Raw genomic sequence first — 13,842 nt, forward strand, 5'->3', positions numbered from 1 at the left:
CCTAGTCATTAATGTGGTTGAGCATTTTTTCATGGTCTTAGCCACACGTTTCCTCTTCTGTGAAAGGACTATTAATATCCTTAGCACATTAAAAAATTTTTGGCTGGGTACAATGGCTCATGCCTGTAATCCTAGCACTTAGGAAGGCCAAGGCAAGCAGATCGCTTGAGTCCAGGAATTTAAGACTAGCCTGGGGGAGGCTGAGGCGGGTGGATCACGTGGTCAAAAGATTGAGACCATCCAGGTCAACATGGTGAAACCCCGTCTCTGTTAAAGATACAAAAAATTAGCTGGGCATGGTGGCGCGTGCCTGTAATCCCAGCTACTCAGGAGGCTGAGGCAGGAGAATTGCCTGAACCCAGGAGGCGGAGGTTGCAGTGAGCCAAGATCGCACCATTGCACTCCAGCCTGGGTAACAAGAGCGAAACTCCGTCTCAAAAAAAAAAAAAAGACAAGACTGGGCAACATGACGAAACCCCATCTCTACAAAAATACAAAAATTAGCTGGATATTGTGGTGCCTGCCCGTGGTCCCAGCTACTTAGGAAGCTGAGGTGGGAGGATGGCTTGAGCCCAGGAGGTGGTGGCTACAGTGAGCTGACATCATGCTACTGCACACCAGCCTAAGTGGCAGAACCAGACTCTGTCTTAAAAATTAAATCTTTTTTTTTTTTTGAGATGGGTTCTCACTACGTTGCCCAGACTGGTCTGGAACTCCTAGGCTCAAAGGATCCTCCTGTCTCAGTCTCCCAAGTCGCTAGGGTTATGGATGTGTATCACTGTGCCTAAATCATTTTTTATTGATTTGTAGGCATTCTTTATGTGGATCCTCATCATTGGTCAGTTGTGTGTGTTGAATAGCTTATGTAGTTTTGAAGCTTTTTTTAATGGTGTCTTTGCATAAGCAGAAATTCTTGTTTTTAATTTTGTTTTTATTTGAGACAGGATCTCACTCTGTCACCCAGGCTGGAGTGCAGTAGTGGGATCACAGCTAACTGCAACCTTGACTTCCCTGGGCTCAGGTGATCCTCCTACCTCCCAACTAGCTGGGTCTATAGGCATGTGCCATGCCTGTAAATTAGCCATACCTGGCTAATTTTTAAAATTTTTTTGTAGAGATGGGGTCTCCCTTTTGCCCAAGCTAGTCTTATTTTTGAGTTGAACAAATCCATCTTTTCTGTATTATAGCCAGCAGTTTTTTGTTTTGTCTTCTCTAACCTACAGTAATAAACATGTCCTTTATTAAAAGTTTCAAAAGTTTGCCTTTCACATTTAAGTCCAAATGGAATTAGTTTTTGTGTGGTATAAGGTAGGGAGCTGGTTTTATTATTTTCCATATGGATAACATAATAATCTGAGAAGCCACCTCTGGCCTGGAGCATCAAAGTTTCATATCCATATAGATCTGTTTCTGGCCTCTCTTTGCTATTGGCCAACCTTATGTTCCTGAACCAGTACTATACTGCCTTAATTACCTTGCCTTCATAATAAATCTTGATATTTGGTAAAGCAAAATCTTCCCATCTTATTTTTCATCAGAAGTATCATATTCTCAGCACTTTGTTGTTTAAATGTATTTATTTATTTAGAGAGAGGTTTTTGCCCTGTCGCCCAGGCTGGAGTGCAATGGTGTGGTCTTGGTTCATATCAGCCTTGACCTCCTGGACTCAAGCAGTTTTCCTACCTGAGCCTCCTGGGTAGCTGAGACTACAGGTGCACGCCATCATGCCTAGCTAGTTGTTGTATTTTTTGTAGAGACGGTCTCCCCATGTTAACCAGACTGGCCTTGAATGCCTGGGCTCAAGCAGTTCACCCCTCTTGGCCTCCGAAAGTGCCGGGATGACAGGTATGAGCCACCTCGCCTGGCCCCCCTTTGTTATTTTATTTTATTAATTAGTTATTTGAGGCAGGGTCTTGCTCTGTCACACAGGCTGGAGTGCAGTGGTGTAGTCAGCTCACTGCAGCCTCAACCTTTTAGGGCTCAAGCAGTCCTCCCACCTCAGTCTCCAGGTAACTGGGACTATAGGGGCATGCCACCACACCCAGCTAATTTTCCTATTTTTTGTAGAGACACGGTTTTGCCATGTTGCCCAGGCTGGTCTTGAACTTCTGGTCTCAAGTAATCCTCCTGCCTTGGCCTCCCAAAGTGCTGGGATTACAGGTAGGGGCCACCATGCCTGGCCCCCCCCTTTTTTTAAAACACATTTCAAAACAGCCTGTCATATTCTACAAAAAGGTTGGAATTGCAATGAATCTGTAGATCATTTTGAGGAGAATCAATATGTTTATGGTGTTGAGTCTTCCTCACTAAGAGCATAACATAGCACTCTATTGTAAATAAATTCTTGAATGTCTTTTGGCAGAGCTTTCTTTTTTCTTTTTTTTGTGATGGAGTCTCACTCTGTCGTCCATTCTGGAGTGCAGTGGCATGATTTCTGCTCACTGCAACCTCCACCTTCTGGGTTCAAGCAGTTCTCTGCCTCAGCCTCCCGAGCAACTGGGATTATAGGCACCCACCACCTTGCCTGGCTAATTTTTGTGTTTTTAGTAGAGACGGGGTTTCACCATCTTGGACAGGCTGATCTTGAACTCCTGACCTCGTGATCTACCTGCCTCGGCCTCCCAAAATGCTGGGATTACAGGCGTGAGCCACTGCTCCCGGCTGGCAGAGCTTTATATTTTTCTGCATAAGGGCTACATATCTTGTGTTAGATTTATTTATTGGTACTTTATGGGTTTGCTGCTGTTATAAGTGGAATCTTTTTATTGTATTTTTAATCTCTTTTGCAGGCATATAGAAATGAAGTTGGCTTTTGTACATTATTATTATAACCATTTGCCTTATTACACTTTTTTTTTTTTGAGGTCCAGTCTTGCTCTGTCACCCAGGCTGGAGTGCAGTGGTGCAATCTCGGCTCACTGCAACCTCTGCCTCCTGGGTTCAAGTGATTCTCCTACCTCAGCCTCTCCAGTAGCTGGGATTGCAGGCACGTGCCACCATACCCGGCTAAGTTTTTGTATTTTTAGTAGAGACGAGGTTTCATGATGTCGGCCAGGCTGGTCTCAAACTCCTGACCTTAGGTGAACCTCTCACCTTGGCCTCCCAAAGTGCTGGGATTACAGGAGTGAGTCACCATGCCTGGCCCTAAACTTAATTTTAAGCAAGTTTTTATTTTGGAATAGTTGTAGATTTACAGGAAAGTTAATTAAGAGATATACAGAGAGTTCCTGTATATTCCTCACTGTAGTACATTTATCAAAACTAAGAAAGCAACTTTGATATATTACGGTTACCTAAACATCAGACTTTGCATAGATTTATCAGTTTTTTCACTAGTGTTCTTTTTTTTTTTTTTTTCCAGGGTCCAATTCAAAATATCACATTGCATTTAGTTGTCATGTCTCCATAGTGTCCCCTGGTCTGTGACAGTTTCTCAGTCTGTTGTGGTTTTGTTTTGTTTTTTTAAGTCTGTTGAGAATGTTCTTGTTTTTTATAAGCTAACAGTTTTAAGGAATACTGTCGAATGTTCCTCAACTTCTATTTGTCTGAAGTTTTGCTCATATTTAGACTGGGGTTGTTTTTGGAAAGAACATCAGAGTTTAAATGCCTTTCTTATCAGATTGTATTGGAGGTACTGGTATCCACTTGGCATCCCTGGTTTTGTGAACCTTCATCCCGTGGTTAAGGTGGTATTTGCCAGGTTTTTCCCCTGGCAAGTGGCTGCTTTTCCCTTTTCATAGTCTGTTCTTTGGAAGAATCTAGCCCACCCTCAAGGAGATGGGAAGAATTGAGCTGCAGCTCCTGGAAGGGGGTATATATAATTTGTAATTCTTCTGTAAAGCTTTGTGTCTTATCCTTTATTTATTCAGTCACTTATTTATATCCATATGAGCTCATGCATATTTATTTAAAATTTTGAGTTATAAATATAATACTGTATTCTTTGTTTTATTGCCAAATCAGTCCAGTTTTGGCCACTGGGGACTTGCAGGTTGGCTCCTGTGTCCATTTCACATACTCCCATCCTTTGGTTTTGAGCACTGCTTTGCTTGCCAGCACAAGGAGTTGCTCCAGACTCATCTTGTATTTTCCTCCCTTAGTCCTGGAATCAGCCATTTCTCCGTGGAGCCTTGGTTCCTTTTAAGGTGTCTGTATATTCGTTTATGTTTTCTATAGTGACAACCATATCAGCTATAAATAATGACAGTTTTGTCTTTTCCTTTCCAATGATTATACCTTTATTTTTCTTGTCATGCTGAGATGACCAGGACATTTAGTACAGTGATGACAGCGTGCATCCATGTCTTGTGAATTTTAGAGGAAACACCACTAACTTTTCCCTATTAAGAATGATACTGTATTTGCTATAGATTTCCCACAGGTTTTATCAGACTAAACAAGTTCCATCTTATTATTCTGTACTGAGAGGCTTTTATTAATCATGAAAGGGTGTTGAATTTTTACCAAATGCCTTTTCTGTTTCTTAGGATGATTATATGTTTTTTTCTCCAGTAATCTGATATGTGGTAAATGAATTTATAGATTTTCCTTATGTTAGACCATCTTTGCATTTCTTGTATAAATACAACTTAGTCATGGCCTTTTATTTTTTTTATAGTGCTGAACTCAGATTGGTAAACAAAAGTTTAGAATTTTGCAGCTGTGTCCATGAATAAAATTGGTCTTTACTTTTCCTTTCTCAGGCTGTTCTTATTGGCTTTTGGCATTAAGGTTCTGCTGGTATAGAATGAGTCAGAGTGTTCCTTCTTTTACAATATTCTGGAAGATGCTGTATAACTTTGGAATGATTGGTTTGGTAGAACTCGTGTAAAACCATCTTGGTCTAGTGTTTTCCTTTTTAATATTGAGTCAATATTAAACTTCTAAATTAGAATCTTTTCAAAAATTGTAAATGAGAAGGTTGAAATTTGCTTCCATGTTTATTTTATAAGGCTTTATGCTTGAAATGGCTACACACAAATCCTGAGCAAGACTTTTTAATGATGCATTCTTCAAATTCCTATCAGTTGCTATCCATAAACATCTTTTTTTGTATAAGTAGGTGATAAAATATTTAAAGCCAATTTTTAAATGTTTCAAAGATGTTTAACAATTGGAATTATATCTAACAGCTTTTCTTTTTGATTCACTGACAAGTATATTGTTAAAACTTCTCATGGTGATGTGAATAGATTTCAAATCCAGTTAAACGCTTTCACATTAACAATTTCAAAATAATGATGAAGCTCTTATTTGCAGAACATGCATCATTATTAGAACCATCACCCTGCAGCTAGCTTGGATACCATTAAAAGGGCTCATCAGCTGCAAACGGATAAAAGTATCTGATACTCGGGAAGACAGAGTTTCAGGGTTTCTACCTGGAACTACATCCTCTAGAAGCCCCTCCTTGGTCTCCCTGCACCCAGCCCCATCCCAGCCAGTCACAACTTGGGCTGTGTGTGGTATTTCTTGGAAACTGGAACACAGACTCCTTCAGCAGCTCCACAGGTCCCTTGTCCTCAATGAGCAGAAGACTACAGGAGCTGGCTACTGAAGAGGCCGTCCAAGTGATAGAGCACCTTCTTGGCCCTGCTTAGCATTTGCTGCAGAGTTGGATGCTACTTATTTGTGCTCACCACCTGCAGGAACTGCAGAGGGATTTGTCAGCATAGAGAGAAGTGGTCTGCCTAGGGTCTCCACTGCCTCAGGTCCCACCCGAACACTTCTAGGGCTGAGGGAATCAATATCTCTTCACCTACCTGTAATCCACATAACAAGTAGAAGAGTCTGCCTGCTATTTTTTGTTTGTTTTGGCGGGAAGAGTTTTAACTACTGCTGTAATTCCTTTGTAGCTATGGAACTGTTGAGGATTTCCTTATCTTCTTGAGTCGATTTTGATAAGATACGGTTTTCTAGGAGTGGGTCTATTTTGTCTGTTTTCAAATTCATTGGCATAAAGTTTCCTTTTTATTCTCTGCTGTATATAAACTGTAACGATGTCTCCTTTTTCATTACTAATATTGGTTATTTGTGCCTTCTCACTATTTTTCTTGATCAATCTCACCAGAGGTTTATCTATTTTATTAGTCTTTTCAAAGAACCAACTTTTGGCTTTGTTGCTCCTCTCTATTGTATCTTTGTTTTCTATTTCTTTAATTTCTGCTCTTATCTTTTTTGATCTCCTTCCGTCTACATTTTTTGGGTTTATTCTGTTGTTCTTTTTCTAATTTCTTTAACTGGACATTGAGCTAATTAATTTTTATTCTTGCCCATTTTTAATTTGTGTACTTGAGGATATCATTTCCATCTAAATACTGCTTCCACAAGTTTAGATATGTAGTATTTTCATTATTGTTCAGTTATGAGTTCTTCATTTCCATCAAAGTTACTTCTTTGACCTGTAAGTTATATAGAAATGTAGATTTCCAAATGTTTAGGGATTTAAAAATTTATCTCTTTGTTATTGAAATCTATCTTAATTGCATTATGGTCAGAAGATGTGGTTCATGTGATAACAACTCTGAAATTTTTTAGACTTGTTTTATGGCTTAGTATGTGACCAATATTTTTGAATGCTTCCTATGTGCTAATTTATAAGAATATGTGTTCTCTAATTGTTGAATACAGAGATCTACATATGTCTATTATCAAGTTTGTCAACTGTTGTTCAACTTTTACTTATCTATACTGATTTTTTGGTCATGATCTACCAATAATTGAAAGAGGTATGTTAATATTCAACTGTGATGGTGGATTTGGCAATTTCTCCCTGTAATTCTATCTCGTTTCTTGCTTTATATATTGAGGGTATTTCATTAGGAATATTCAAATTAAGAATTGTTATATCTTCCTGATAAATATGTAATGACCCTCTCTATTCCTGATAATGCGTTTTTCTTTGAAATCTATTTTATATTAATGTAATAACACAAGCTTTTTTTATTGGGATTTGTGTGGTATATAATTTTCCATCCTTTTACTTTTGAGCATTTTCATGCTGTTATGCTTTAATTATATCTCTAGGAAACAACATGTAACTGGACCTTTAAAGAAATCTAATCTGATGATCTCTTAATTGGCAAGTTTAGTCTGTTTACATTTACTGTGATATATTTGGGCTTGTTTCTGCCATCATACTTTTTTATTTCTGTTTACCACCACTACCTTTTCTATGCTTCATTTTCTTTTTTCTCATCTGCTTTTTTAGTTTTGAGATTTGTTTTCTTATTCAATTTTTTCTCCCTGTTTTTAAAATTTCTTTTTCTATTCTTTCTGTGGTTATTCTTAATATTTTCCATATATGTTTAACTTATAAAGTCTAAAGTTAAACAGTGTTTTAATCCCCTTCTTGAAGAATGCAGGAAGCTTAGAAACCTTCAACTCTAGTCATTCCTTTCCTGACCACATACTATTGTTTTCAAATTTGTTAGTTTGTTCCTTTTTTTAACCTCACAATTATGCATCATTATCAATATTATTTTATATAGATGGTGTTTGTTTGGATTTACATGCATACATTCTTGTATCTCAGACCATCCTTCTGGGATTATTTTCTTTCATTATGAAGATAGTGTTTAAGAGGTTTTTTGTGGTTTGCTTTTTTTTTTAAGTAAGGGTCTCTTAATGTTAAATTCTTCCAGTCTTTCTTATATGTAAATTTCTTTATTTTATCCTCATTCTTAAAAGATAGTTTGTTACAGGTAGTTTTACTCAACACCTGGAAGATATGGTTCCCTTCTCTTTTGGCTTCAAGAAGTCTACTTTGTTGCTATTAAGAAGTCGACTATCAGACTAATTGCTGGTTTTGTTTTTGTTTTGGTGAGTAAGAGTGTGTGTGTGGAGTAGAATGTGCAGGGGTTCCTGCAGTTTTACTCTAACACATTTACATATGTATTTGTTTTTTATGTATTATATTTTGGAAATATCATGCTTCATGGCTCGGTAGATTCATGCTTTTCATAATTTCTGGGAAATTCTCAACCATTATCTCTTCAAATACTGCCTTTCTTTCATTTTTTCTAGTTTTTCCTTCTCAGAATACAGTTAGTCATATTTTGGACCTCCTCATTCTGTCTTCAGTATCTCATAACATCTCTGATACTTTCTATCTCCTTGCCTTTCTACACTTCATTCTGGATAATTTCTTTAGATACATCTTTCATCTTACTGATTCTTTCTTCAACTATGTCTAATCTGCTCTTTAATCTGCCCATTGAGTTTTTTATTTCAAAAGTTACATTTTTCATTTGTACAAATCTCATATATTTTACTTGCTTATCTGCCTAGTCATCCCTAATAGACTCTTATTGTTTGGTCATCTTTGTGATTACATCTGTTTTTACTTCTTTAAAACATTTTATATAATTTTTGTTCAACCAATATTCACTGTTTGCATGAGTATGACATTGTAAATATTGTTCACATCTAAACTACATAGTATATTCTGATTACATATCCCTTGTTGTTTACCCTTTTATTTTCCTTGGAGCTAATAATTGTGTATTTTGTTTTCTTTTGCTTAATGTTCTAGTACCTATTACTATTCTTCTCTGAAATTCTTTATACAATCCAAATCACATCATGTCCTTTCACTATTCAGAATTCTCCCATGGCTCCCACCACCCTCAACAAAAGCCAAAGCCCTCACCATGGCCCAAAAGTTCCTACATAATCTGGTTCCCTTTACCTCTCTTACATTGTCTCCTATCACTCTCACTATCACTCACTCTTCTCCAGCCACACTGGCCTCCCTGCTGTTTCCCAAGCGTGCTAGATACCCTTCCTTTTCAGGGCCTTTGTACTTGTTCTTCTCACTGCCTGGAACACCCTTCCTCCCAAATAATCTGATGAGTTGCCCTAGTACTTCCAGTGTGCTCAAATGTCACCTCCCTAGAGAAGTGTTTCCTGATAAACATATCTAAAATTGCTCCATCCCATGCATTTTCTATCTCTTTATCCTACTTTATATATGTTTTTCTATGAAGCACTGATCACTGCCTGGTATATTTTATATATTGTGGTTAGTGTTTGTCTCTCTGCAGTAGACTGTAAGCTCCACAAAGCAGGGACTTCTGTTTTGTTCACTGCTGTATCACCAGTGCCAAAAAAGAACAGTGCATAGTACTTAATAAATATTTGTGAAATAAACTGAATGAATGGATGAATGACTTAATTGATTAATGTGAAAGATAGAGATAAATGCCTTGAGGAGTAGGCTAGGCATGAAGGCCTTTAATGCCATGCTAAGGAACTTGGATGTCATTTTTCAGAAGGGTGGGGCTGTGAAGAAGCAGTGAGGATAGCTCCTGGGTTCTTTTGGGAAGCAAGTTCTCGGTAGGGTTGTGGCAAAGCCCTATATTCTCTGACTGGCTATACATCCTAGGGCTCCTGAAGGCAGACCTGCTTATTCAAATAGCTCTCAAACTGCTGTGTTGTCATGCTGCCTGTTAACCTGGTGAACAACAAAACCCCAACTGTCATCGAGCTTTCTATTCCTAGCTATCAGCCCTCTTTCTCTTGCACTGTGAGGAACTGTTTCCTGGTCCCCCTGGCCAAGCAGAGCTGACTCTCATACTTTACCTGTGGTACTTGGTGCAGGGGATAGCATGGAAGGTGGTATGATGCTGGGCTCATAGTAAGTGTTGTTATAATGGGAGACACCATAGGAGGATAAGTTACAGCATAAAAAGGGTTTTTTTCATTGTCAAAGTGACAACAGGTGGTATGGGGTTTTAGTGCTGACTTTGCCCCTAACCCTACTGGGGCCTAGCCTGGCTCCAGTGTTTCTGCCTGCTCATGGCTCTGTATACTAATTCTGTTGTCTAATGTGTAACCTACTCTCCTGTTTTTGTTACCCACTAATTTCATCAGAATGCCATCAGAATTATACAGAATGCCATGTATAATTAGATCCCTGTGGCATGCCACTAGAGACCTTCCTATCTAGGCCAACATCAATTTATTAATAATTAGCACACTGAGTTTAACCATCCAACTAGCTATAAGTTCAGTTGAGCAAAATTTGACCACTAACTATGTGTCGGGCCTTGTGCTGTACGCTGAAGACACAGAGATGAATGAGGTGTGTTCCCAGGCACAGAACCATAATTACAGGGCAGTGTGGTCGGTGCAGTAACACTGGTGGGTAGAATAGATTGTAGATTGTGAGAGCCCCTAAGGAATACACAACTCAGCTCAGGGGACCAAGGAAGGTTTCTTCAAAGAGATGGCATATGAACTAAATCTTTTTTTTTTTTTGAGATGGAGTTTTGCTTTTGTTACCCACGCTGGAGTGCAATGGCATAATCTCAGCTCACCTCAACCTCCGCCTCCTGGGTTCAGGCAAGTCTCCTGCCTCAGCCTCCTGAGTAGCTGGGATTACAGGCACACACCACCATGCCCAGCTAATTTTTTGTATTTTTAGTAGAGACGGGGTTTCACCATGTTGACCAGGATGGTCTCGATCTGTTGACCTCATGATCCACCCACCTCGGCCTCCCAAAGTGCTGGGATTACAGGCTTGAGCCACCACGCCCAACCCTAAATCTTAAAAGATGAGTAGGAATCTTCTAGATGAACAAAGGGAGGAGAGGGCAATCCAGGCAAGGTGTATTAGTCAGGGTTCTCTAACGGGACAGAACTAATAGGATAGATGTCTGTATGAAGGGGAGTTTATTAGGAGAATTGACTCACATAATCACAAGGTGAAGTCCCATGATAGGCCATCTGCAAGCTGAGGATCAAGGAAGCCAGTCTGAGTCCTAAAACCTCAAAAGTAGGGAAGCCGACAGTGTAGCCTTCGGTCTGTGGCTGAAGGCCTGAGAGCCCCTGGCAAACCACTGGTGTAAGTCCAAGAGTCCAAAAACTGAAGAACTTGGAGCCTGCTGTTCAAGGGCAGGTTGCATCCAGCACGGGAGAAAGATGAAGGCTGGAAGGCTTAGCAAGTCAGGTCCTTCCATGTTCTTCTGCCTGCTTTATTCTAGCTGTGCTGGCAGCTGATTAGTTGGTGCCCACCCAGGTTGAGGGTGGGTCTGTCTCTCCCAGTCCACTGACTCAAATGTTAATCTCCTTTGGCAGCACCCTCACAGACACACCCAGGAACAATACTTTGCATCCTTCAATCAAGTTGACACTCAATATTAACCATCACACACAGGGTACAGCATGGGCAGAGGCCCAAAAATGAGAAGCAGCATGGTGTGTGCCAACCAGCCTGATGACACTCACAGTTTGTTTGTCCTTCCACAACCCATCCTAGGACACTACTAAAATGCAGACATTAGTTTGGGACCTTCCCTGACATAGAATAGCTAATCTGATAACTATTCATAAAATTCATAGAAAGTTGGTATGACATGACTGTCCACAAGTTTGTCCATATCAGCTTCCCATGGCCCTGGTTTCCTTGCCTAGACTCTGAAGTTTATGTGACTGGCTTCCTCTAGACCTCCTATGGGGTTTCAGTTATTCCCACTGTCCTGGTAGTTATGAGGTCTCCCTTGGCCCCATATGTGGAGATACTGTGAAGAGGAGTTTTTCTGACTTCTGATACTGGCTGTGGAGTAGAAACCCTCATTTTTCAGGGAATGTACAGGACCTGCTCATCCTGTCCTCGATACCGGGGTTCATCTCCCCTTGAGCTCCATTCACACCCATGCTAATCCAGGAAAAGTGTATTGTGGAGTCTGGCAGGCCCAATTTTAAAGCAGGGAGGCCCCACATCTTGGTTGTGTGACCTTAGCCAAGTTACCTGTTCTCTTTGAGCATCAGTTTCCTCATCAGTAAAAGGGGCTGCCCACCTGGGACAGTTGTTGTGAGTGTTAAGGCATATGTAAAGTACCTGGCCCTGGGCCACCATTTATTGAACACCTACTACTGTTGCTATTAAAGGGAGAACAGCATAGTGGTGAGAGCATGAGCTGAAGATCCAGACCAACCTGGATTTGGATTGCAGCTCAGCTACTTAGTAGTGTTGTGACCTTGGTTGAATTTCCTGGCCTTGTTCAGCTTTAGTTGTATCATTTGTGAAATGAGGTGAATGCACCTAGCTTAGAGTCGTTTGTGTATGATTATAGTAGTGTATAATATGCAAGGTGGGGACCTTCACAGATCCCAGGCCCTTCCCCAGCCTGCCCTCTTCCAAGACACCTCTCCCTGGGGACCTACCTTTTCCTCAGCCTCCTCTTCTTTCTAAGTCTATCAAAGAGGACCAAGCTGCCCCCTCATAGTCATAGAATCACCTTCTTAGGGGAACTTTTTTTTTTTTTTGAGAACAGAGTCTTGCTCTGTCACCATGCTGGAGTGTGGTGGCACGATCTCAGCTTACTGCAACCTCCACCTCCCGCGTTCAAGCGATTCTCTTGCCTCAGCCTCCCGAGTAGCTGGGACTACAGACGTGCACCACCACGCCTTTTTGTATTTTTAGTAGATGGGGTTTCACCATGTTGGCCAGGATGGTCTTGATCTCTTGATCTCATGATCTTCCCGCCTCGACCTCCCAAAGTGCTGGGATTACAGGCGTGAGCCACCGCACGCAGCCCTTAGGGGAATTTTCTAATGTTAAACTGCTCTTGGATTTCTGGGATTAAACTCAACATTTTTATGTTATATTAAATCTTGTTTTATTCATTCTAGATGTGGTTTGCTGATAAATTGTTTAGGATTTTTGCATCTTTAGCCATCTGTATTTGAACAGTTAAGGTTATAGTGATCTCATCCAATAAATACATGAGTTTTCTAGGAACTGGTCCAATTCAGCTAAGTTTTCAAATTAATTATATTCTCTTATTTTAAAATTTTTGCTGTATCTTTTATGTTGTTCATGTTATTTGTGCCTTTTCTGTTTTGTGGGGTTTTTTTTGTTAGTCCCTCCCAAAGATTTTTTTTTAAGCCGGACATGGTGGCTCACGCCTGTAATCCCAGCACTTTGGGAAACCAAGTCAGGTGGATCATCAGGTCAAGAGATCAAGACCATAGTGGCCAACATGATGAAACCCCGTCTCTACTAAAAACACAAAAATTAGGTGGGCGTGGTGGCACATGCCTGTAGTCCCAGCTACTCAGGAGGCTGAGGCAGGAGAATTGCTTGAACCCAGGAGGCGGAGGTTGCGGTGAGCTGAGATTGCACCACTGACTGCAGTCCAGCCTGGTGACAGAGCAAGGCTCTGTCTCAAAAAAAAAAAAAAAAAAAAGCAAAGTTTTTTTTTTAGCAATGGCCTTGAAAGCTTATCATATATATTTAACCTAAATTCCAAAGTTAAACCTACTCCCCACCCAAACAATTCACAAAGTTTATAAATCTTTAATGTCTCCCAATTTACATGTTATGCCTACTGTTTTTGTCCTCCCTTATTAAGGACTACACTAACAATATCGTTATTTTATGCAGACATTGTTTGCTTAAATACTCATTTACCTTTTATTTGCCCACCTTTCTTCTTTTACCTCAGCTGTTGTTTTTTGGGTGATTTTTTTTTTCTTGAAATATATACAGAACTTTAGAAGATCCTTTAGTGTAGATCACTGAAGTGGAAAGTCTTAGTCTGTGTTTATCTATAAATGTCTTTTTTCCTTTTATTCTTCTTAAGATAGGTTTGATAGGTACCCAGTTCTAAAGTACCTTTTTAGAAGGATATTAAACACTGACACTAAGAGGACATTATGACACTCTTGTCTGGTTTACATGATTACTGTTGCAAAGTCTACTGTTACTCCAATTGTTTTTTTGTAGGTGTTCTTTTTCTCTGGCTGCTTTGAAGGTCCTTTGATTATTGCATGACTCTAAGATCTCTTTAGTTGGTGTTGTCTTGCAAATGTTCCTTTTTATAGCTTCCTAATCTT

General features: G+C 39.9%; 1 protein-coding gene and 1 long non-coding RNA gene across 3 annotated transcripts in view; both read left to right on the forward strand.

The window, feature by feature from the left end:
- The window catches only part of LOC103790240 (uncharacterized), a 79,176-nt gene that overhangs the window by 25,016 nt on the left and 40,318 nt on the right, over positions 1 to 13,842 (forward strand). The window lies entirely within an intron of this gene.
- KANTR (KANTR integral membrane protein) lies at positions 5,859 to 9,164 on the forward strand. The gene has a single exon (XM_078363985.1). The coding sequence runs from the start codon at positions 6,000 to 6,002 to the stop codon at positions 6,228 to 6,230; it is 231 nt and encodes a 76-aa protein (XP_078220111.1). The 5' UTR covers positions 5,859 to 5,999; the 3' UTR covers positions 6,231 to 9,164.

This window comes from Callithrix jacchus, chromosome X (genome assembly GCF_049354715.1).
Source record: "Callithrix jacchus isolate 240 chromosome X, calJac240_pri, whole genome shotgun sequence".
Lineage (NCBI taxonomy): Eukaryota > Metazoa > Chordata > Mammalia > Primates > Cebidae > Callithrix > Callithrix jacchus.

What these genes read in the sequence shown, in the direction of transcription:
- KANTR (XM_078363985.1), top strand. Translation starts at nt 6,000, where the DNA reads ATGTCTCCTTTTTCATTACTAATATTGGTTATTTGTGCCTTCTCACTA.